The sequence below is a fragment of the Chelmon rostratus genome, chromosome 4 (assembly GCF_017976325.1).
Source record: "Chelmon rostratus isolate fCheRos1 chromosome 4, fCheRos1.pri, whole genome shotgun sequence".
NCBI lineage: Eukaryota > Metazoa > Chordata > Actinopteri > Chaetodontiformes > Chaetodontidae > Chelmon > Chelmon rostratus.
The window spans coordinates 1,008,073-1,033,343 of record NC_055661.1 but is presented as its reverse complement, the minus strand read 5'-3'; the positions used below and the strand labels follow the sequence as shown (position 1 = coordinate 1,033,343).

The 25,271-nt window shown below is 41.5% G+C and overlaps 1 protein-coding gene across 2 annotated transcripts in view; it reads left to right on the top strand.

Annotated features, from left to right (window-relative positions):
- LOC121605050 (epidermal growth factor receptor substrate 15-like 1) overlaps nucleotides 1-25,271 on the top strand; it is a 53,019-nt gene that overhangs the window by 20,377 nt on the left and 7,371 nt on the right. The window contains exons 15-24 of one of the 2 annotated variants that reach the window (XM_041934786.1): nucleotides 3,385-3,546; nucleotides 3,927-4,124; nucleotides 6,886-7,065; nucleotides 9,957-10,062; nucleotides 13,494-13,630; nucleotides 13,926-13,989; nucleotides 16,303-16,448; nucleotides 16,800-16,893; nucleotides 20,875-21,036; nucleotides 24,153-24,169. In XM_041934786.1, coding sequence (XP_041790720.1) covers nucleotides 3,385-3,546; nucleotides 3,927-4,124; nucleotides 6,886-7,065; nucleotides 9,957-10,062; nucleotides 13,494-13,630; nucleotides 13,926-13,989; nucleotides 16,303-16,448; nucleotides 16,800-16,893; nucleotides 20,875-21,036; nucleotides 24,153-24,169 — 1,266 coding nt within the window. The remainder of the gene's footprint in view (nucleotides 1-3,384; nucleotides 3,547-3,926; nucleotides 4,125-6,885; nucleotides 7,066-9,956; nucleotides 10,063-13,493; nucleotides 13,631-13,925; nucleotides 13,990-16,302; nucleotides 16,449-16,799; nucleotides 16,894-20,874; nucleotides 21,037-24,152; nucleotides 24,170-25,271) is intronic. The other variant, XM_041934785.1, reaches the window with a different exon arrangement.

Here is a 25,271-nt window from a genome sequence, read left to right as displayed (position 1 = left end):
TTCAATCACCTATGTTATTATAATGATTACTCCTTGCCGTGCATATACCAACATGCCTTGTCCCGGCACTTAACTCCAGCTCTGCATTCCCTTCTCCGTCTCCGGAGATCCCCGCAGAGTTACAGAGACGGAGAAGGGGATGCAGAGCTGGAGTTAAGTGCCGGGACAAGCAAAGACAGTATAAACCATCAAAACGTCTCTTATTATGGGGAACATGATCTCTCCCGAATAAGATGGAAAAGTTAACAGTGCTTACCAGACTGCAGCGGGAGTATCGGGAGTGTAGTTTCATGTGCTTCACAGAGACATGGCTGCACAAACTCAAGCCGGACACACCTGTCGCTTTGGATTATTTTCATCTGCTGACAGCGGACAGGCAAGCGACAGAGTGCGGTAAGAGGAAGGGTGGAGGCACAGCCATGTTTGTGAACAAGAGATGGTGTAATCCAGCACATATCAGTGTAAAGGGGCAACGCTGTACAAGAGACAGTGAGCAGCTAGCTGTTAGCATCCGGCCGTATTACCTGCCGAGGGAGTTCTCGCATGTCATCGCGATAACTGTGTACACCCCCCCCCCTCGGCTGACGCAGGAGCAACATGCAAGCTCCTACACAACGGGGTCTCACAGCTGCAGACATCTCACCCCCAGGCCTTCCTCCTCATCTCTGGAGATTTCAACCACGCTTCCCTGTCCTCAACTCTCCCCACCTTCACTCAGTGTGTCAAATGCCACACCAGAGACAATAAAACACTGGACTTACTCTATGCAAACACCAAGGATGCTTATAGCTCTTCACCCCTCACCCCACTGGGCAGATCTGACCACAACCTGGTTCATCTACAACCTACTTACATACCTTTGGTGAGTAAACAACGGCCAACCGTCAGGTGTGTGAAGACATGGTCAGAGGAGTTCAGTATGGCACTGAGGGACTGTTTTGACACCACCGACTGGGAAGTGTTGTGCAGTCCTCACGGGGAGGACATTGACAGTTTGACAACATGCATCTCGAACTACATTAACTTTTGTGTGGACAACACTGTGCCTACCAGGAAGGTGCAGTGTTTCCCAAATAACAAACCGTGGGTGTCCTCTGAACTGAAAACCCTATTGAATGAGAAGAAAAGGGTTTTTAAGTCTGGGGACAGAACTGAGTTGAAGAGGGTGCAGAGGGAGCTGAAAAGAGAGAACAGGAAAGGTAAGGAGAGCTATAGAGGAGCGCCTGCAGGGGAACAACGCCAGAGAAGTTTGGAGGGGCCTGAAAACCATCTCAGGTCACAGCAGTGACAATGGCAGGGGCCCAGAATCTGGAGACCGGGAACGGGCAAATGAGCTGAACCTGTTTTTTAACAGGTTTCATTCTACCCCTGTTCCCTCCCCCATCCACCAGAGCCCAGACCAGGTGGCGTTACCTCTCAGCATCCCCTCCCTTCCCCATAGTGCATCCCTGACACCAGCAGCTCCGTCTTCACACCAGTTCACCCCCCTCCAATCCACATCACAGACTTCAGGACCAGCCCCCCTCCTCACCTGACAGAAGTCACCCCCCTGTCCCCCACCCAGCCTCTACATAACAACCGATCGGGTGAGGAAGGAGCTCAAGAGTACGAAGATGGGGAAGCCTACTGGCCCTGATGGCATCAGTTCCAGGCTGCTCAGGGACTGTGCAGGTCAGCTCTGTGGGGTCGTTCAGGACATCTTCAATGTGAGCCTCAGTCTGGAGAGAGTTCCTGCCCTGTGGAAAACTTCCTGTGTGGTTCCAGTGCCCAAGGCTGTGCATCCCAGGGATCCCAACCACTTCAGGCCTGTAGCCTTAACTTCCCACCTGATGAAGACACTGGAGAGGATTATACTCAACCATCTTCGTCACCTGGTGGGCAGCAAGCTGGACCCCCTACAGTTCGCATACCAGGCATTGGTGTGGAAGACGCTATCATCTACCTGCTCCATTGCTCTCTTTCCTACCTGGAGAGCACTGGGAGCACTGTGAGGGTCATGTTTTTTGACCTCTCTAGTGCTTTCAACACAATCCAGCCATCACTGCTGAGGGGGAAGCTGGAAAGTACCGGAGTAGACTGTCACCTGGCTGCATGGACCATCGACCACCTCACCAACAGACCGCAGTATGTGAGGCTTTGCGACTGTGGGTCGGATGTGGCAGTTTGCAGCACCGGGGCTCCACAGGGTACTGTGCTCTCTCCTTTCCTCTTCACCCTCCACACATTGGACTTCAGACACAACACATCCAGCTGCCACCTCCAGAAGTTCTCCGACGATACAGCCATTGTTGGATGTGTATCACAGGGGAAGATTTGGAATACAGGGAAGTCATCACTAACTTTGTCGACTGGTGTGGACTAAACCACCTGCGCATCAATGCCGGCAAGACCAAGGAGATGGTGATAGACTTGCGCAGGAAAGCACCACAGACTACACCAGTGCGTATCCAGGGATCTGACATTGAGATCGTGGAGGAGTATAAATACCTGGGTGTTCACCCAAACAATAAACTGGACTGGTCCACGAACACTGATGCCCTGTATAGAAAGAGCCAAAGTCGTCTCCATCTCCTGAGAAGACTGAGGTCCTTTGGAATATGTTGGGAGGGACAGACAGAGACTGGTTATGTCCTGGACTACCCTCTGGACACCACTGAGGATGTAGGTGAGAGGAGGATGTTAGCCAAGCTGACATCAATCATGGACAACCCCTCCACCCACACAGTGGGGGCCCTTAGCAGCTCCTTTAGTAACAGACTACTGTATCCACCCTGTAAGAAGGAACGCTACTGCAGGTCCATCATTCCAACAGCTGTCAGGTTATTCAACTCCAGCATCACTTAACATAAGACTGAGTTGATGTTGTTTGACAGTTACGCTCATATCCATACTATTTGTGCAATATTACATTTTCTGTTTACATTTTGTGCAATATTACATATACAAATACATATATTACTGTTTTGCATATTTTTATTTTCTGTGCAAAAGTAGTAACACTATTAATTATTATTTTTAATCTGAAGGCAGCTTACATTGTTCGTTTTCCACAGCTATTGGGGCAATAAATAGTTTTTACATATTTTTTATACTTTTTTTTTCTACATACCTTATTTTTCTTTTATATGGTCAAATTTCATTTTGCTTGTATAATATGTACATATATATATAGTCTACTTTTTTGTGTTTTTTTTTTTTAAATGTTCTCTATCTCTGCTGCTATTTTTCTTCCCACTGCTACACATGCTGCTGTAATGCCCAAATTTCCCCGGCTTGGGTTAAATAAAGTTTTTATTTTATCTCTTATCTCTTGTGTGCAGTGTGTATGTAATGCACTAAACAGCTTGGCTTTATCTTGCCACTTCTCTTTTCGGGCCTTGATAGGAGATGCAGAATGACCTGGACAGAGAGACAGCCAGTCTGCAGGAGCTGGAGGCTCAGAAACAAGACGCCCAGGACCGTCTGGAGGAGATGGACCAGCAGAAACATAAATTAGAGGACATGCTGAACGAAGTCCGGATGAAGTGCCAGGAAGAGTCCCAGATGGTGAGAGAGAGGAAGTGAACTGGGGCATGTGGGGGAAACTGAAGACAAGGTAGAAGTTTCTACCTCTGTGACATATTGTAATTGTTTTGTCGCAGAATCATAGATAATGAAAAGGCCTTCATTAAATGTATGTAAAATGTGTTATTGTGAATGTTGGTGATTTTGGAATTGGGAGTTGTTTTACTCTTCAACTAAATGCCAGAATTGCCAAGAGGCAACTGAGATGGTGTCAAAGGGAAGAGCGCAAAGTGTCAGTCATGTGGTGGATGTCTCTTCAATCCATTACCAGCTAGTGCAAAATGAATTTCAAGGGTCCATTGTCCTTTTGCAGGTGTTAATCAACCCCATCCTCATGATTCACGATCTTTTTCTGTCTCCAGATCTCGAACCTCCAGAGTCAGATTCACTCCCAGGAGTCGGACTTGCAGAGCCAGGAGGAAGAGCTTAGCCGGGCAAAGGCTGACCTGGGCCGGCTGCAGCAGGAGGAGAACCAGCTGGAGCAGAGCCTTGCTGCTGGCAAGATCCAACTGGAGACCATCATCAAGTCTCTAAAGGCCACACAGGATGAGATCAACCAGGTAGAAATGGGACGTGTGTGTGTGTGTTTGTGTGCGTGTGTGCGTGTGTGTGTGTTTGTGTGCGTGTGCGTGTGCGTGTGTGTGTGTGTGTGTGTGTGCGTGTGTGTTCTTGTCTGTGTCTGAAAAATGTCAACAGGGGGCACCATTGCACTGTATAATCTACTAATTATTGCCACTGAAGACAGTATTTGGTCCTCATGTACCACTAGAGGAACTGAAACACAGCATTTAGCTCTGTCTGTCTGTGTGCTTGTGGTGTGCGCGAGCATGTGTTTGTTGGTTTCATTTAGCCCCAGCTGCTGTTTTGTGTCATCTGTTTCCTACCAGCCACTCATCTCACACACACCACTTAACCACCTACAACTTACATAAGATGCATGCAGCGTGTGATTGATGCATGGTGTAGTCTCCATTCTCTCTCCACAACATCCATTAGATATGCCCTGATATGATTATATTCTCCTGAAGGTAATGACCACACGACTGTTCTATACTCTGCCCCCTCCTCCAGTCATAAGGTCCTATGGAGAGTTGAAGAGTTTCTGCTGTTGATCATTTCCTTATGCTCACCGGTAATATTATCCAGTGTTGTGGCTTCCAAGAAAAGTCATGTTGATTTTCATGACCCCCTGGACCTTTTTACTATACATAAATGACATAAAATAAAGGGAACACTAAAATAACACATCCTAGATCTGAATATATGACATATTCTTATTAAATACTTCTTTACGTAGTTGAACGTGCTGACCAATGTGGTCAGCACGTTCAACTACGTAAACACAAAAATTATCAAAGGAAATTAAATTTATTAATCCATGGAGTTCTGGATTTGGAGTCACACTCAAAATTGTAAAAGCACACTACAGGCTGATCCAACTCTGATGTTATGTCCTTCAAACAAGTCAAAATGAGGCTCAGTAGTGTGTGTGGCCTCCACCGGCCTGTATGACCTCCCTACAACGCCTGGGCATGCTCCTGATGAGGTGGCGGATGATCTCCTGAGGGATCTCCTCCCAGACCTGGACTAAAGCATCAACTCCTGGACAGTCTGTGGTGCAACGTGGTGTTGGTGGATGGAGCGAGACATGATGTCCCAGATGTGCTCAATTGGATTCAGGGCTGGGGGGCGGGGGTGCAGTGCATCAATGCCTTCGTCTTGCAGGAACTGCTGACACACTCCAGCCACATGAGGTCTAGCATTGTCTTGCATCAGGAGGAACCCAGGGCCAACCGCACCAGCATATGGTCTCACAAGGGGTCTGAGGATCTCATCTCGGTACCTAATGGCAGTCAGGCTACCTCTGGCAAGAACATGGAGGGCTGTGCGGCCCCCCAAAGAAATGCCACCCCACACCATTACTGACCCGCTGTCAAACCGGTCATGCTGGAGGATGTTGCAGGCAGCAGAACGTTCTCCACGGAGTCTCCAGACTCTGTCAGGCCTGTCACATGTGCTCAGTGTGAACCTGCTTTCATCTGTGAAGAGCACAGGGCGCCAATGGCGAAATTTGGCAATCTTGGTGTTCTCTGGCAAATGCCAAACGTCCTGCACAGTGTTGGGCTGTAAGCACAACCCCCACCTGTGGACGTCGGGCCCTCATACCGCCCTCATGGAGTCTGTTTCTGACCGTTTGAGCAGACACATGCACACTTGTGGCCTGCTGGAGGTCATTTTGCAGGGCTCTGGCAGTGCTCCTCCTGTTCCTCCTTGCACAAAGGCGGAGGTAGCGGTCCTGCTGCTGGGTTGTTGCCCTCCTACGGCCTCCCCCACGTCTCCTGATGTAATGGCCTGTCTCCTGGTAGCGCCTCTATGCTCTGGACACTACGCTGACAGACACAGCAAACCTTCTGGCCACAGCTCGCATTGCTGTGCCATCCTGGATGAGCTGCACTACCTGAGCCACTTGTGTGGGTTGTAGACCCCGTCTCATGCTACCACTAGAGTGAAAGCACCGCCAGCATTCAAAAGTGACCAAAACATCAGCCAGAAAGTATGGGAACTGAGAAGTGGTCTGTGGTCACCACCTGCAGAACCACTCCTTTATTGGGGGTATCTTGCTAATTGCCTATAATTTCTACCTGTTGTCTGTTCCATTTGCACAACAGCATGTGAAACTGATTGTCAATCAGTGTTGCTTCCTAAGTGGACAGTTTGATTTCACAGACGTGTGATTGACTTGGAGTCAAACTGTCCACTCAGCATCTTCCAAACTGCCATATTAAGGCAAAGTGATCATCAGCCTCCCTGAAGTTCAGAATCAGTTGTGCATGTTTTGAATGTCATGTGCGGAAAGAAATGTGCTTACATTTTTGGAATTGAAGCCATTGACTCAAGTTAAAGAACTAAAGAAGTTTTTGGTTTTATTTGTCCAGGTTTTGAAATATCTGTTTCAGAGTTTTTTGCCTCCACCTCAAAGGTGTTTAAAATGAAGGCTCCAGGGGAAATCTTTCCAAAAATGGCAAGGCACTAACATAGTATTCAGTATTCACCTCCATACAGGTGTACATATTCTCTGTGAGGACAAGCAAAATCCCACTCAGCTCCATTATATTTAGTTGAAGGGAGAAATCTGACAGAAAAATATCTCAAAGCGTATCTGCGTGGCTAGATACCACTACTTGAATCTCCCAGCTGAATTGGGGTTTACAGTGTAGTTGCTGTAAACACTTCAGGAAGACCATGCAGCTTGGTATCCATACTTTGTACTATTACTTTAGTGTGTGTGTGTGTGTGTGTGTGTGTGTGTCTATCCTGCAGGCTCGTAGCAAGTTGTCCCAGATTCAGGACAGCCAGCAGGAAGTGTCTAAAAACATTGAGCAGTACAATAGCACCTTGAATGGAACCCACGGAGGCAGTATGACCAACCTGGCCGACATGAGCGAAGGCTTCAGTGACAGAGAGAACGGAGGATTCCCAGCCATGGTGAGAACAGCACAGGTCAGGATCTTATTTAGAACTCTGCTTTTACCTCCCTGTTAAGTACTTAAACAGATTTTCCTGCTAAAAAAAGTAACTACTGGACAACACAAACTCCTCCTTGTGACTCCTGTCTGTCATGCAGTGCATTCAGTGCATCCACCACAGAAGTGCTGCTTTTTTCCACAATCAAATGTTTCTTTTTACGATCGACTGTGTGGATTTTCTTACAGTTTAAATATACCGTATTTTCTCGACTATAAACAGCACCTGCATATAAGCCGCATCCGCTCTATTTTTAAAAAATAATAAAAAAAATGATATACAAGCCGCTTCTGCATACAAGCCTCATCCGCTCTACTTAAAAAAAAAGATATGCAAGCCGCAGATATTTATGTTGTTAGATTAGATATTTACTACATGTACAGAACGATTTTGAACTGTAAATGTACATGTATGTACCTAAATAGATACTTTCCTAACAGTGTCTTTTAACATGGCAGCAACTTTGCTGATTAAAACGGGAGAGAACCAAGAGAAAATAACCGGTATTTATTTATCTTCATTTCCCCTGTGTTTGAAATCACGTCACTTTAACCATCTTCGCTGAAACCCACGAAGTCGTCTTCTTCAGTGTCGGAGTTGAACAAACTCAGCAGCGCTTCGTCACATCTGTCTCCATCAGTCTCGCTCTCCGTGTCACTGTCATCCTCCGGTGAGGTTGGCTCTGAAGGTGCGCCGCTCTCTTCGCGTAGCAGTCCAGCCTTTCTGAACGCGTTGGTAGTTGGAAGTAGCGTATTCTTCTTTGCATTTATTTTGTCCTAGTTTTGATTCTAATTCCAGTTAGAGCGCCCCTAGCGGTGGAAGAAAAATCCACAGAATAGCCGTACCTTTGTATGAGCCGCATGGTTCAAAACCTATGAAAAAAGTAGCGGCTTATAGTCCAGAAAATACGGTAAGTTTCTAGACTGTAAAGACCCCAGCTCTGGAACCTGCTCCATCAGGACTGTGCGGTAGTTTTTTGATCAAACAAACCACTCTCATCAGATTCTGACTTAAATGTTGCTAAATCCTGATTTGTGAATGGAAGAACATGACGTACATGAAGTACATGAAGTACTTTTTTTTTTTTAAATAAAGCCCTGCTCACTTTAAGCTGCTGAGATGTCCACACAGGGCTCTTACCACCATCTATCAGAGTAAGATGCTGATTAAGTAAATAAGCATTTTCTAGATGACATAAAATCTTAAAATAAAACATCTGAAAGGCTTGAGGGACTGGTTATAAAAGAAATGGTTCGTATGACATGAAAGGCCTCACATAGAGGGGGAGATGCAGTGCTATTTCAGTGTGGGGATCACGGCACACCTGTTTAAATAGTCTCTCCTGGAAGGCATTTACAGTGTTGTACTCAACTGAACATGTGAAAAGTGAACAAAATAGTTGTGTCAAGAATGAATGAATGATCAAACACATATTATCACACTTGCCAATAATGCGATGGCTGGAAGTGCTTCTCTTGTGTCAGATGGTAGTAATGATGATGCTACTTGAAGCTGTTTTTCCTTCTGTTGCTTCTGCAACTTGCTTATTTCTGCAAATTTCTTCTGTTGTGCGTACCACTACATGGTTAAATGCCACTTTTACAAACTATAAATGTTTGAGCATATTCCCCGGGTGAGGAGCATCCTGAAGTTTGTGATACAGCTTCATGAAGGGATAGTTACATAGCTGAATTATTTAGAAGAGAGAACTTCAAATTGTTAAGCAAACTAACAGTGATTTCTTTTCCTCCCTGTCTGCCTGTCTTGTATTGTGGACAGCGAGCTAAACTTTTGTTGGGAGTAATAAAAAGAAAACAGGTCAGATATGAAACGAATGACACTTGTCAGCCTTGCTGTAAAATCAGCTGTTCCCCAGGACTGCAAAAATTTAGCCCACATTTTGTGACCCTATTGCCAGAATAATGCCCTTTCATAGAGTGGTGATTTGCCTTCTGAAAATGATCTGGGATGTAGTGGAAAAATGTGATATATAGTCTGTCATGCATTTTTGGCTGGAGCACACTGGAGTGCCAAAGCAATTTCCACCAATAACAGTAGTTTTTATAAAATCCTATGGGTGCAGAATAACTGATCAGTCAGCCTCTTATTTGTATACCAGAGACTGGACTGGCCAAATCTTTAGCTGTCATTTGAACCATCTCTATCTAAAACCCTTGATTGTAGTAAATTCAGCAAAATACGCATCAAACTATCTTTTGTTTTTCTATTATTTGTATGATTCTCCCTTTTATTTATTTGCAATAAGGAGAAAAATTGTCGCTAAATCAACATGCAAACTGCAGCCCCTGGTGCGGCAGTTATTCAACACGTGTTTTAAGCTGAAGGCATCATAATGTGATTCTGCCTGTGTATGTTTGCAATGTTATCATTATTGACAGAACTAAAGCTACCAAAGTCACACCCAAGCTGTAATACACCCACTCTTGATGTGGTAGGTGTACAATTCGGTTCAGTTTGATTTATATAGCGTCAAATCCCAACAGGAGTTTTCTCAGGACACTTCACATATAGAGCAGGTCAGGACCATGCTCTTTAATGTACAGAGGCCCAACAATTATCCCATGAGCAAGCACTTGGCAACAGTGGAAAGGAAAAACCTCCTTTTAACAGGCAGAAACCTTGAGCAGAACCATAGGAAAGGAAATGCGTAGGTGTGTGTGCACACGCTTGTACTTGCATACATAATGAGAACCGGAACAAGTTTTTGACATACAGAGTGAGGACATTTTTTAAGTGACAACACTTAGGCTGGTCCTCACTACTACTTCATAGTACTGTTTGAAGTTTCAGACTACGTTTTAAGACTTTGATTAGAATTATGTTCCTCATCTTTCTCCTTACCACAGGAGGATCCATTCAAAGTGAAGCCATCTGTGTTCAACAGTCAGCCGCAGGAGCTTCCCACTGACCCCTTCCACTCTGAAGACCCCTTCAAAACAGACCCATTCAAAGGTTATTATCCACGTTTACTTTCACTGTCCCCCTGTATTTTTCAGTGTTCCTCTTTCTCTTTGCCTCTGGATAATTGTTGTTCTCTCTTTCTTGACTCTCTTCTGTCATCCTCTCCTCTCCTTTCTCTTCACTGACTGTATTTACTGTTCTGTTTAGTTGTGTTAGTTTTCTTTCTTCTAGACAGCTGATATAGTTTTAAGCTTGAGTTGCTCTCTGACTGTCTGCTATGTCTTCCTTCTCTCTTCCTCTTTGTTTTTCTTCTTGCTCTTCCCTCTCTGCTGGATTGCTCTCGTGTAGGTGACCCTTTCCAAAATGACCCTTTTACAAAGCAGCCATCAGCATCCACAGGTATTTACTTTAGGAAAAGGAGCATGGTTTTATTGCCTTATGACCCAGTCACACCAGCATTTGAAATAGCAAAATACAGAAAAAAAATCAGTGTTTCAATTCAGTTGCTGGTATCATCCTATTCACTTGGGGGGGCAAAGTTAAAGTAGGAAGTTGACCTTGACTGGAATTGCATTGTCACAAATATATTGTTTATTGTATTCATGCGCACATTTTTCAAGACAGTAATGAAATGGAAACTGTTGCTCTTTTCAAATACTTCCAGATACCGTATAACCACCCATGATATGATAATGCTAGTAATGCTTAAGTTAAATCAATTTATTAACCTAGGAAAACTACCCCATTTTACGGTAAATGGACTGTATTTATGAAGCACCTTTTCTAGTCTGACAACTGCTCAAAGTGCTTTTTGCAACAAGTCTGCATTCACCCATTCACACACACATTGATCCGATAAGATCAACTTTATTAAGCCCCAGCTGGGGAAATTTGGCCATGATGGTGGCTAAGCCACCTCCTCATTACGAGCGTTAACCATTCATACACACTCACGTTGATGGTGAGTATGTGTGAATGGTTAACAGCATCAGGAGCAAATTGGGGTTCAGTATCTTGCCGGAGGACACTTTTACATGTGAACTGCCTAGGCCAGGGATCAAACTGCCGACCTTCTGTTAGGTGCTACAGCTGCCCCATTAGTGTGCTGAAAAACCCTCAACAGTACAATTTCCTGGTGAATGGTCTCTTAACCCTCAAATAACAGTCATACATATGTCACAAGCATGGCCTGTACCTGTGGTGGCAGCCTTGTCTTTTGTTGACATATGTGAGTGCTGTGTGCAACTGTGCCTTTTATCACACTTCCCTCTTCAGTAATATTATAGAGTTTCACTTCTCTGCTTAGTAAATGGGGATCAGTGATGGAAATCATCCTTTTGACACAGGGGTGAACCTTCTCCAGCTTAGAATGATCTAGAATTAGCTTACATCATACTAAGTTTTGTAACTGACTTCTGTGGTGCAGCAGTGAAACAAATTTTAGTGTTCAGAATTTCCATTTTAGGTTATATCACAGCAGCTGTTATCTCACTGGTTGCACATTGAAATATCATAGACAAAGTTGAGATGTACAGATCAAGCCGTTTCCAACGGCCTATGTCGAGCCCCTGCAAGGATTGACATCTTAACTCTCTCCTTAGGAAAACAATGACTGTCACTGCTGCTGATTAGCAGAAGCTATTTGAACTCATGTTTGTCAAACTGAGTCTGTCATTAGAAATTGCTGAGCAATCTGTTGCCTGGTTGATGAATGAAATGAAGCGTTTAAGAAACAGTACAGTGGAGACTTCTGGTTAGTGATCAATGGAGTAGGTCATTTTTTGGGGGGCTCCTGCAATAATCTCAAAAAACCCCAGTCTAGGCACACTGTTCTGATTTTTTTGGGGAAAGTGTTACCAAACAATTTAGTAACATTTGTGTGGTATTTTGGGATGTTCCGTTGGTTGTCGATCATTGTCACATGTGTGTGTTTTTTTTCTTTCTTTTGTTGGAGGGCTGGGAGGGGGCTTCGTCTTCATTCTTCTATAAAGTGCTTGATACATGGCTACAATTACTAACACTTCTGGGTTCCCACATATTGGCTCTTCTGTGAGGTTTGTGAGCTTGGAATATTAAAGGTATTGGGAGGCCTATCAAAATATTGAAAGTGTTAGTTCCTTTGAAATGACTAAAGCTGACCTTATATTCCAACAGGAAACCCACATGCCAACCAAGGATCAGTTCAGGTCAAATGTCAACTCTAAAGCCAGAGGGGTTTCCATTTTAATTTTTAAGTCAATTCAGTTCTCATCCTCCAACGTTATACCTGATAAAGATGCCAGATATTTGATTATTTCAGCGACACTGTCTCATGTTCATTTATTAGTTAATATTTATGCCCCCAATTTTCATAAGCCACACTTTATGAATAAGCTATTGGAATGACTTCCCTCTGTAAATAAAAATGTTCTTGTATATGGAGGAGACATAAACTGGAATCCGGGAACCTTATAAGTTTCTGATTTCATGTCTTCTTTCTTTTCACAGAAGCATCGGTTTTTCTCTCAGATCAGTTTTCTCACTGATGCGAAGCTAATTTCCAAAGTGTCCTCCATTAAATATCATCCTGTTTTTATTTCTGATCGTGCCCTCTTTCTTCAGATCAATAAATTTGTTTTAAATTCAATCTTAAACTTAACTCAACCTACTCTTCACATTTAAATATATCCTGTAAAGCCAAACTGGAGGCGCTCTCTGTTCATTCAACATCTTTAAATTAGATCAAAAGCTTGCCCCTCTTGCTGTCCCTCTCCCAGTTTGTTAAAACATCGTATAGATTTGCAGACCAAATTCGACGTGATCGCAGCCTCGGATGCAGATTGCGTTTCTAGGCTACCTCACGCATCATCCCACAGATGGAAGATTCTTCTGGCAATTTGCACACAGATGCTACGACCATTTACTCTAAGTCTCCACTCTTAAAATCTGGTACAAATTCAGAAGGTAGTTTAGATTTACTTCAGCATCAACTCTTGCTCCTTTACTGAGGAATCATTTATTTCAACCCTCGTTTACAGACTCCACATTTTTGATGTGGTATCCAAAATACCATATTCCAAAAGCTCAGTTGTCACAAATGTTTTCTAATATCACTGACTGCTGTGACAAATGCCATGCTTCACTCTGGAATCTAACCCATATCTTCTATATATAAATGCCCCCCCATATCGCCATATTTGGGTTTCTAGAAGACTATAACTGATAGTTCTCTAATCAATTGAATATTTAATCTTTTACTTCTTTACTGGCTAGACGCTATCTTCTCCTTCATTGGTAGTCTACTAGCGCTCCCTCCAGTACTCAGTGGCTCAGTGATTCGTGTCCTTTCTGATGCTAGAAAAGATTAAGTTTTCCTTGAGAGTTAATTCTGGAGTTCTTTCATGAATGGCATTCTTCAGCTCTCCACAGTCTTTGTCCCCTAATTGATGGGCCATATTTCTCAATAACAAAAAAGATGAAGCTGTCCATAATTCCTACTGCAGATCCTTTTGGAGGAGACCCTTTCAAAGAGACAGATCCATTCAAGGCTTCATCAGAAGACTTCTTCAAGAAGACCACAAAGTTGGATCCCTTCTCCACACCAGATCCCTTCAGTAAAAGTGCCACATTACCCTCCAAGGTACTTGTTGAAGAGGTGGTGCAGACTTTAAAATGATTGCTTAATATTTGGCTTTCACACTGTACTGCGTACTGTATAGCCTGTGGATGAGTGGCGGTGCCTTGTGTTTTGGTCCGTCATACTGTATATGGTCTTAATTCTCAACTCTTGCCATCTCTTGAGACTGTATGTGGTAGCACCTATTCTGCAGCTCACTGAAACATTAAAAACAAGGAAATAACAATGTGGGTAAATTCAGGCTGTGACATGAGTGAATTTACCATTAACAGGGTATTTCTTCTAATGCTTCTTGCAGCAAACCAGTCACTTCACAAGCAGTGACCCATTCTCTTCAAGCAACCCAAAACCCAAAGGATCAGGTCTGTCAATACTTTATTCCCCCACATCGACAGTGTCTGTGAACATTGTGTACTTTTTTTATTCAAAAATGAAAGAAATCTATCAGTCTTTGTTCTCCAATATCCATTTTTGTCATAAAACAGTCTTGCTCATTGATGAACAATGTTGCCAACAATGGCCTTGTATAACCACAGATATTGAACGATGGTGACTTTGGTATACCTTGGTACTACATCTCAAATCGACAAATTTCCAAACCCAGTTTTGATGTGAAATTAGTGTCAGTTTTTCATTGTCTTTCAGTCTGCCTCTGGCAGTGATGATTTAGTTGTGTTTGTGGTGGCATAACTCTTCAATGAATTCATGTCTGCTGTCAGTCATTGCACTGGACCTCTTTCAGTGAGCTGTTTGTTCTCTGCCACCCAAAAAAAAACTTTCATTTTCTCCAGGATATTAATGTAGTCCATACAAACACATGCACACTGTGGGTCAGCTTGAATGCCTCAGTGATTGGAGGAGCTAAATCCTGTCATGATAGGGGACTACTGTTTGCTCAGACTAAAGTTACCATGTTGGTTTGCCTTTCAAAACCATGGCAGGACAGCAAAGGTGTCACATTTGCTTACTTAGTGCTAAGCCATCATTTGCTCACATGTGTGGTGCTTCTACTTCAAATACAGGTTCATAACTTTCACACTGACTCTGGTAAGGCCTGGCATTTGTGGCATTTGAAAATGAAAATGTCCCATACTTGGGGGCTCTTTAATTGAAATTAGAATGATTATCTTATTTTGTACAATCTGTAAGCAGGCCTGTTGCTGCTGTGACCATTGTAACAAATGGATGCATTTTTAGTTATTGATTCTTTCATGGCCATCCATTTTCTTGCAACTAATAATGAGAAACCTTTTTATATACTAAAGCAAGAGCTAAATGTTCAACGTCACAATGTTAACATGCTGAGGTTTAGCAGATTTAGTGTTTACAATACTCATCTTAATTCAGTGTGTTACCATGCTGACATTTGCTAATTGCCACGAAACACAAACCACGGCTGAAGATGATGGTCATGCCATTAGTTTTGTAGGTATTTTACAGTATTTTTCTGGCATATTTTACAAATAGCATGTTGCTCTTTATAAGTACGGGTTAGCCTCCTCCCATTTGGTGAGATAGGTACTCCATCCCTCTCACATTTCTTGTTCTTTTTCTTGTTCCTCTTCTTGTTCTTCTTCTTTTTCTCCTCCTCGTTCTTTTTTTATTGGTGTGTGGCACTTGTGTGGATGACTCCTCATCAGTAGATATCCTACATACTGCCACATGCTGTACTGGAAAGGAATTTAGTAAATGCATCGCAAGGTGGTAATCCTATTTTTTACTTACCATGGAGTGACCATATAATTGTTGATGAAGTAACCAACCTACAGTAAGTTCTACTACTGTCCTAAGGTATAGGCTTTTATTATAACTGCACTGCAGGCGACATAAAAACGTTAAATACTTGAAGCAAATAAAATAGATTTGGTTTTACCAGAATGTAGCGAAAGCTTACTTACATCCTAGCATCAGCATATTCACAATCATCCGAGGACTGGTCCTACTGGTCACACCTCGTTATGATGACGTTTCATTAACCTCACCATACTGAATACTAAATAACTGAGTAATGATTTAAATGAGTTCACTAGTAGTTTATCACACCCAATAGGCTCCATTTTATCACAAAAATTAAATGATTTACCGTTAGGGTACAGCACAACCTATTCACCATATTGAACCTGAATTAGTCAGGTAAACAAATGGTGTCTCTGTAGAATAAAATTTTCTAAACCCAGTATGGTTTGTACAAAGAATATGCTGTTAATTTAAATAAACCACCAAGATGAAAATTTTTTGTCCTCAGAGGATTGTAATTGCCACCCTGCTCTTTCTCTCATTTTTATACAAGAAAACAACTCTCCTCTGCCTTAATGCCCTGGAAATGGAAAACAGGCTGACAAATCAAAGAGATCTTTAAAAAAACACAAGCTCAAATTAAAATTTTGTGTAAATAGTGGCAGACACTGTCTGACAGCAAATGATTCCACTCAATGCTTGTAGTACTGTAGTTAGTGGTGGGCTTGCATTCAATTGCATGGAATTGTAAGTTATCTGATATGTGTGCTCCTCCATGTATGTTCATCAGGTATGGCCTCAATGTTCCATGTATCTAAGTCAACCCACAACAAGTAGAGTGGTCTCAACAATACTGCACATTTTAAGTCAACTGGTAATTATTGTAACTTATTATAAATGTGCTTGTTATTCTAAAAATACTGTAACTGTTTTTTCAGACCTGTTTGGCACCTTGGATCCATTTGGCAGCAGTTCATTCAGCAGCAGTAACAACAGCTCTGCGGGATTTGCAGACTTCAGCCACATGTCGAAGCCCAGAGACCCATTTGAAGGCAGGGCCAGCTGGTTACCAGACTACCAGAAGGTACCAGAAGTCAAAACTCTTAACCTGATGGACATATTACGCAAACGTTTTATAATATTTGTGTAATACTTCATTATTCATACATAATAACACTTATTGTATATTAAATTGGTCCAATGTAGCACAGTTAATGAAAGTCTTACTTTTTAACCATGGAGAAACTGGTTTAAGAATATACATGTGAGTAATTTATCATTATTTTTTTGTGTGTGTTTGATACAAACTGATATATTGAACTGTTTCCTGGTGCCATCCTTTGTCACATTTACATTTATTTTTATTAAATAAGTTTAAATCACTCTCAGTCAGATATATCGAAATGACTGCTGAGGGCTCACTCTTTCTTTCCAGTCAGTATTTGTGGATGACCCATTCAGCAGGAAGAATGACATGCCAGCTCTGCCACCGAAGAAAAGTGTTCCCCCAAGACCCAAACCGCCTAGTGGTAAGTGTGTCACTACATAGGCTTTTTGGGGGTGGGAGGAGAATAAGAGGAGGGCAAACCAACACTGTGCAACAGATTTTTAGCGGTACCCATGTAGTCTATGGCTAATGATTTATGCATCGTGTATAAACTAATGAGGAGTTCCACTTTGACTGTCTCATTGTATTGGACTGTCCAGTAAAATAATGGTACCCAATTAGCTTGGAAAGTGCACAGACAACCCCATTATCATATTCTGATCTTTTCAGAAAGATGAATGATGAAAAAGTGTATGTGAGAACACACATTATCTCGCCAAAGTTAGTAGAACAGTGGTGAGCTTAAAAAGGAAGTGGGACTTTGGCTTTATTGAAAACCAAGATACACGATAGGTGGTTAGTGCGATTACCGCATCACCATCATGCCCATAATCACCATCCCTCCGAGTATCACAGGCATGATGAAGAATGGAGAAGAAGGAGATCTGTGTATGTGGTCACGGACCAGATCAGAAAAAGTGAAATAATGACTATAATGAGAAAAAATAGGGTGGAGAGAAAACAGTGACCTTGACCTTTTTGAATGGTGACTTGTATGTAGTATATAAGTAAGTTGTAGGCAGTGCTGAAATGCAGAAGCTGTTTTTCTGTAACCAGAGATAAGCTTTTTTCTCCAACGTAGAAAGCACAGTCTTAAACTTTGCTCTGATCTGTCAACAGGAAAGATTGTCTTTGTGGGTGCAGAGAAAATAAAAGGTTTTCGTATTTTGCCAAGCCACTGCTCTCACACACCGTTTAGTTTCTCAGTTCAAACACTTACTCTGCAGTGGCAACTAGTCGTGTGCACATGACACATGTCGTATTACATTTCACATACGTTCATGTTGACAGTAGTGAGTGTGTCAGTTTTTTAGATGTTTGTTTTTCTCAGTACTCCAGTGACTAAACTAGAAACATATTTCTCAAATGTCATGCAGCAACATGTTTTTATTGAACTCCATGTTGGTGTAGTTCAATACTGCTGAGGGCTCACTCTGTCTTTCCAGTCTAGAACATCCAAGTGCTGTCATGTATTTGAATTGTGCTGCACTTGTTTGTACTGTACTGTTTACTTGTTTGCTGTCATCTTCCTGGAGCTGTTTGACTTCCATTGTCTGTATATTTACACGTTTTACAGCTGTGAGCAGCACCTCCATTCCTTTAGTGTATTGCATTGTGGGACAGTGGTACATCAAGGGTAAACCGAAAAATCAAGTGTGAACACAGTGAAATCCAGCCTAAAATTAGATTAGTAGTGGTATAGAATTTGGACACAGCTCAAGAAACATTGTCTCACTTCCCACTTTAGTGCCCCTGACACATGAGCTTTAGTGTCTTTGTTTGGCTCCAACTGCTGGCCCACATAAGTGATTCATAGATAAGATTAATTTTGGATTTGATGTTCAAAAATGTGTTCCTTTCCATAGTGCTTTATGAATGTCATGTTATGGATGTTACGATCAGTAATGATGTGTTTGGCAAAAGGTCTTTAGGGGACAGCACAACACTGTCCCTTGGGAGTTGGTCCTCACAGTGTGAACCACAGTTACCCAGAATGCCCTTCTCTGTTTCAGTCTAAACTGTGGCCAAATTTGCAGCTATTACACTATCCCACACACTTGCTGACTCAGTGGTTGTAGAAGGGAACTAGAGACAAGTGTGTTACAGCTTTCCATTTGTCAGTCAGGCTCATTCCCATCATTCACTCTGCAAACGACAAATGGCTAAACTTCACATTAATATTCTCAATGTTTTTTGTAGATTTTATATTGTGATTGTTTACAAACCGCTGCTCAGATGCTTGTGTGTAGGTACACATGAAGGTGATGTTGTAAGAGCAGGATGTGGTTTGCTTGCCCTGTTGTTTGCAGACACACCCTAACGTGCTTCCTCTCTCTTCCCTTAATGTGTGTGTGTGAGTGGTTCAGAGAAGGTCAGGCTGCAGTCTGTTTGTAGTGGGTGAATGCCAGCATTGTTACCATTGTTGCAGTCGTCTTCCTCTTCATTTATTAAATTTAGTGTTGTTAATTTAGTGTCTTTCTCTTTTCTATCTTACTCTTCTTTGTAGGCACACACAAACACACACACACACACACACACACACACACACACATTCATCCTTGCATGCATCTTCTATCACCTTGGTGTTAATGAGGCAGGTCTTCAATGACATTACTGCGAATACACTGCTATAGTTGAGGGCACATTGCTGTTTTTCAGTCGGTTAAATACACTCAATGTACAATCCTGTGGAAGACATCAAAATTAGATGGCACTAATGTAGTAGATTATTTTAGAGCAGGGTGGAGCTCCTGATTGTGGTTTCTCAAGTGTGAGTGCGTGTGTGTGTGTGGGTGTGTGTGTACAGTTTACTGAAAGAGGAAAAAACTGATTGCCAGGCATGCAGTTTTGCTCAGCGAGGAGTGTGAAATGAACTGCTCACCCCAATCAGCCGAGTTATCTGGGTAATAGGACTAAATGCGTATGTGTATGTTGTATGACGACGGTTTGACTGGTCCTGTGGTTTAACACCTATACAAGCAACATGGTGTAGTCTTAACGTTCCCACGATCCTCTGCCAGGCCCTGCTTCAAGTCCTGTTAGTAACAGAAACGTTACTATGATTACTGTTTAGTTACATTTTTTGCTTACGTACAGATCCACTTGACAGATGTTACTCATGTTCATGAGCCTGATAAACAAGGATTTTGAAATGACGTAGGGGAGTCTTAAATGCAGTGTAAAAGATCTCAAAATGTAACAAATTAAATTCAAGTGAAGAAAAAAGCCAGGTAGTTGACTTTTAGTTGAGGTCATTTGCACACATACAGATACCAAGCTCAAGAATAAACATTCAAAATGTTTTGTTATTTTTAACATATATGTAAGCATATTATTCATTTGATCATCAGTTAATTGTTAAAGTCAAATCATTTTTCAAGCAAAAAGATAGAAAAGGAGACCAAAATGTAAAAAAAAAAAAATCAACAGATGATTAAATGAATCATTAATTGCAGCCCTAGTTTTACATGCATACATCCTGATTTTGACAACTTATGTGTGTTAAATAGATTCTGTTAAAAAATAAAAGGCTATTTAACATTTACTGAAGCACCTTGTAAATGAACTGGTAATGTCACCCTGAGTCACCACTATTCTTCAAGGTCAAGCATGAACTTCCTCACTCGAGCTAGTTTCTCTAGTTTTACTTATTACAAGTTGCTTTGCTGCTGTGAAGTTGTTTTCTATACAATATAGCTTTGATGAATCTATGTGAACATGAATGTGTGTGGTCTATGAACATGAGTAACCTCTGTCTCTTTGTCTTGTTGGTAAATTGGTGAACCGACAGTTGGTAATGTGGGCAGAAACCCGACCAAATGATTTCCCAGGGGACTGTTGAGAATGGCTCTTCGGTTAAGGGTTATCACTTTTGATTTGGGCTGTTTTCTGTTACTGTTCTGTCCTATACCAGCTGTTTTTATATATCCCCTTTGTCAGAAGGATGGGGCACTGCATGTGAGAAGTTAGAGAAAGATTTGTGTTGGGACTCAATATGAATTGTTTTTGTGTCGCGGGTGGGGATGAAACTGTTGTGGCTTTCAAAAGCTAGTAGCTGTCTTTGAGGTGACACCGGAGGTGAAGCAGGGCGTGGGCAGAACTATGAGAATGAATGTTTTTTTTTTTTCAGGCTTCTGATTGGCCAGCGTGGCTTTAGGGTTATTATTGGAAAAGACCATTAATCTTGATGTGGTCTTGACAGCACTTGGACTATATTTATTTATTTTTGAGAACAAAGGAGGAAAAACCCTGTTCTGGACATGAGATACTATTTTTTAGTAAGCAAGCATTTTATTGGAATGATAGAAAAATATATAAACTTCCCAATGATGTGAAAATCGTCCCGAAAAAAGAACTCTCTTCTCTGTGATGTGATGTTTACCTCTTTCTTTTATGTCTTCAGGTAAGAGTACACCAGTGAGCATGTCTGGAACAGTTGACCCTTCCAAACCATGTGACCCCTTCCAGCCATTCGGCAGTGATGCCATCGACCCTTTTCAGAGTAAAAAGGGCCCAGGAGACCCCTTCAGCGGCAAAGACCCTTTCGCACCATCTTCAGCATCAAGTAAAACCCCTAAAGTCTCTACCTTGGGTTTTGCAGACTTCAGTTCTGTAAGTTGAGATGGTGATACTGTTTAACTGTCAGTGTCTAGACCAGGCCACACAACTCTGCATAGATACCAGTAGTGGCTAGATTGAAGCTTTCTCAGCATTGGCAGAGATTTGAGATTTTTCATGGGCGCAACCCACAAACTCAGCTCTGCTGCTCATCCCACAAACGCATGTTCCTTACACACGTGATTTATTGCCAAGTAGCATTGTTACAAAGAAATAATGTACCAAACACAAATTTCCTTACTTTTGTGATGTACAGCAATATTACAAAATCTTGCAAATTATTGTAATAGCATTAATACTGCGATATTGATTTTAGCCACACCATCCAGCCCCGTGTCCAATGCAGTAAGCATTGTCCAATTCCGTATTCATAACACAACACCAGAAATTAATGTCATCTGTCACTGTTAAAGTTTAAAGTAGTATGATAGAATACAGTAAGCTTCCAGACTGGAGTGCACTGATCTACAGTATGTGTGGAATGATTAGTCAGTTAACGAGGCAGGACAGCACACAACTAAAGCCTCTTCACTCTATGCTTTAGATTTTTTGTTGCAGTCCAGTCTAACCTTTGTTAATAGCTTCTCTCTTAATAACATTCTGCTGTTTCACATTCTAAAATACCCATCACAGTACTTATTCAGGGAATACTTGTAATTGCAATTGTAGTATTAAAGGAGTAGGTCAACGTTTTAAAAAATATGCTCAATCACTTTCTTTGCAAGTGTGAGATGTTAAGACTGATGTCAGTCTCATGCCTGTGTGTTAAATACAAAGCTGGAGTCAATCCTGGAAGCTGGGGGAAACCGCTAGCCTGACTCTGTCCAAAGTTCAAAAACACATCTACTGGCACACCTAGGCACACCAACCATCTGCTCTCTGAAGCTCACTTATTAACATGCTGTATCTCGTTTGTTGAATTCATATGCAAAGGTGATCATTTGTGGTTTTAGGGGAAGTTATCTGGAACTGCTTCTAAACTAACAACAACCTCGTGCAGGTTTTCCTGGAGCTGTCTTGTTTCAGTGCTAATCGACCAAATCTGATGACCTGCGCTACAGCCAGAGATGCTTTACAAATGTACCAGGCAGATAGATAAAGTGTTGTTCATTAAGAAAAAGAAGATATGGTTTCACCCCCACTAAAATGTTCACCTTTACATGTCTGTGTGTGTATGAATCGAACAGGATCGATCATGTTAGCAGTTCACTCTCCTTCAAGTCTTTTTGGAAAGCTAGTTTGACCATGTCCTGACTCCGGCTTTGTGCTTAACGCACGACAACTATATATGTACTGTATTTTTTATAGTTTATAACTGTATCCAAGTATCAGAAGAGCTCACTTTAAGTGCTACAGACAAAATAATGTGATTGGTAATGAGAGGGAAACTAGACTAAACTATGACACAACATTTGACCCCACTTTAACGATTACAGTTTGTTCGTTTTGTAGGTTGCAGAGTGGTGCTGCAATGTGACTTAAAGTACAGGAAAAGGTGTCAGCCGTTTACTGTATGTGGTTTGATTGTTTTGGCAGGAAGCATAGCATCAGTTTGTGTCCCCGGACTTTCACAGAGCCTGAGGGCTAATGCTAGCAGTGTGTTCACATGATCATGACAGTCTGAACTCGTAGACCTCTGAGAGTGCACAAATGGAAACACAAACCTGCTGTAACCCATGAGCAAATAACTACAGGACCTCACGCTAAACCCTCAGATAATCATAAAATACTGTCCATTTTGCATGTCAGTCAGACAGATAATCACATTTTAGGTAGATTACTGTTTTCTGAACTAGGGAATTATGCTTCTGGCTGGTCCCACTCAGTTCAACTTCTAGCCAGATTAATTCATCTAGCATGATATATAGCAGTATCACTACTCAGCTCTCAGCTCTTGAGTCTGTCTACCCTGTATGACTTTGCTGTGTTCATTTCCTACTATGTTCACCATCTGCCTGGCTGTTGATTAGCCTTATATTTGCTCTCTTTTTCTTGTTTTGCATGTTTTTGTCTTATTATGTTACTGTAGTTTTGCCTTTTCTCATCATTCTCAAGCATCCTTCCACTTGTTTTTATTCTGCAACGTGGCAAGAGCTTAGGAGACTGTTTCACCATCTGTTTGCCTGGGTATAAATGAAATCATTATTTAGAAAGATGAATTAGCTGGACTTGCTTACTAACTCATGGCCTTTAACAGCCAAATTTCTTCCTAATGTGCTTCCAATGGAAGTGATGTGGGACAAAAAATGTGAACTTATCCTTCAAAATTCTTTCATTTAACTTGCTAAAATTAGACAAAATAACATGGCTTGTATCTTATATGGCACATCATATTTAGACTTCATCTTTTTCTCAGTTTTTTTGAACTGTCCAACCTTCTAGGAGTAACAGGAAATAGACTCTTCAGGGATAAAACCATAATTTAATCTAGGTTTCAGTCATGTGGTCTGAGCACCATCGATTGTCATGATGCAGTAGTTTAACAAGGCCCTGCCTGGTTAAAGGGGGACTTATTGTTGAATGCACAGATTTACTAGGATTGATCATTTGAAAGCTCTTGATTCATGCTGCAGTTTGATGATTTCATTACTCAGACACAATGGATTTGCTCTTCTTTTTTACCTCTCACTCTCTGCATGCTGCAGCTGCTCTGTCCTTTAGTTCTCAGTGTGTTCAGTGTTTGTTTCTACTTGAAGGGATTCACTGACAGTTCTGTTTCACCACAGTCCATTTGTCTCTCCTGTGGCGCTTATTGGCAAGAAGTGTCTGCTTCAACTTCACTAGTTTGTTAACGTTGTAAGAATTCACAATTTGCTTCGATTAACAATAATGAGCCTGTAGTTTGAAGCTAGTAGAATCACTTGGGCTCGATAAGAAATACTAACAAGTTGTTAAAGACAAACGGTTAAGACAGTGTTTCAAAGAGGGTGGGACAGAAACTCTACAGGTATCCCTTTACTGTGTCTGTGTGCTGTACGGTGATGTCCTATCAACTAGTCTAGATCTGAGTTCAGGGATTTCTGGTTTATAACTTCTCTGTTCTGTAATCCACCTCTCTGACAGGACCTGAAAAAGTCAAGGTAAGAGATTGAACACTTTGAAATTCAGATAAAATGGCAATTTGGCAATGATAGCAAAATTATGTTAATGACCATCACAGCAGTGTATTTTAGATGTATGTCGAAGTATCATGTGTTGCTGAAAAAGAAAATTATGTTTAAGGTGTGCATTATGAAATGTAAAATTTATGACTATTTGAGTTTTCTGTGAAGATTCTCAGTCATCCAGGCAATGATTATCCAAGGAGGGTTGAATCAAGGGCAAGTGGAACTGACTGTAGAAACTTGAAAATGTTTCACCTCTCATCATCTCTGTGGGGACCCCACAGAAGTTAAATACCAAAGATTTCCCATCATTTAGAACGAAGGAGCCCCTTAGATGAGAGGCAAAACATTTTCAAGTTTCTACAACCAAGTCCAGTTGCTCTTGATTCATCCTTCATCTGCCTTGGACAACACAAATAAGATTATCAGTAACTGTAGGCTCAAATTCTAACATCAGTGGAGGATGCATGTTGCATTTCTATCAAATAATTATTTCTCTCTTCCCTGCTTTTCCAAGTGGAAATTGCAGTGACAAGTATTGTTTTTTACCACTACTTTGTTAAACTGACCATAAGATTTTCAATCTATTAGAATCTATGAATATCTAACTGTTTATTTAATTTAAAGTCTACGAAAAAATATCTATTCATTTCCTTCAAATCCTACTGTTTATTCCCACGTAACAGTAAAAAAACCAAAGAGGAAGACTGTAAAGAAGTGACACAAAAACAAGTATTAGCAATATGTCAAGTCTAAAATGCAATTCTGAAGCTGAATAGATATGTGAAATCCATGCCTGTCCGTCCTGACCATGCTGCGTGTCTAGCCCTTCCAGACTTCCAGCTTGTTACATGAATGTTCTGGCAATTTTACATGTTGATCTCATGAATAAGCTCCCAAGTCACTGAACTGTAAAAGCCATGGCAGCAGTCTGGTCCAAAGTTGTTCAGATAATTATTTTAATAATAATGATAATAATAACAGTAAACTTATTTATTACAACAAAAAAGAATCACATGTAGCAAGTGAGAGCTTCACATAGAAAAGACAGACTGGACGTAAAAACAGGAATATAAAT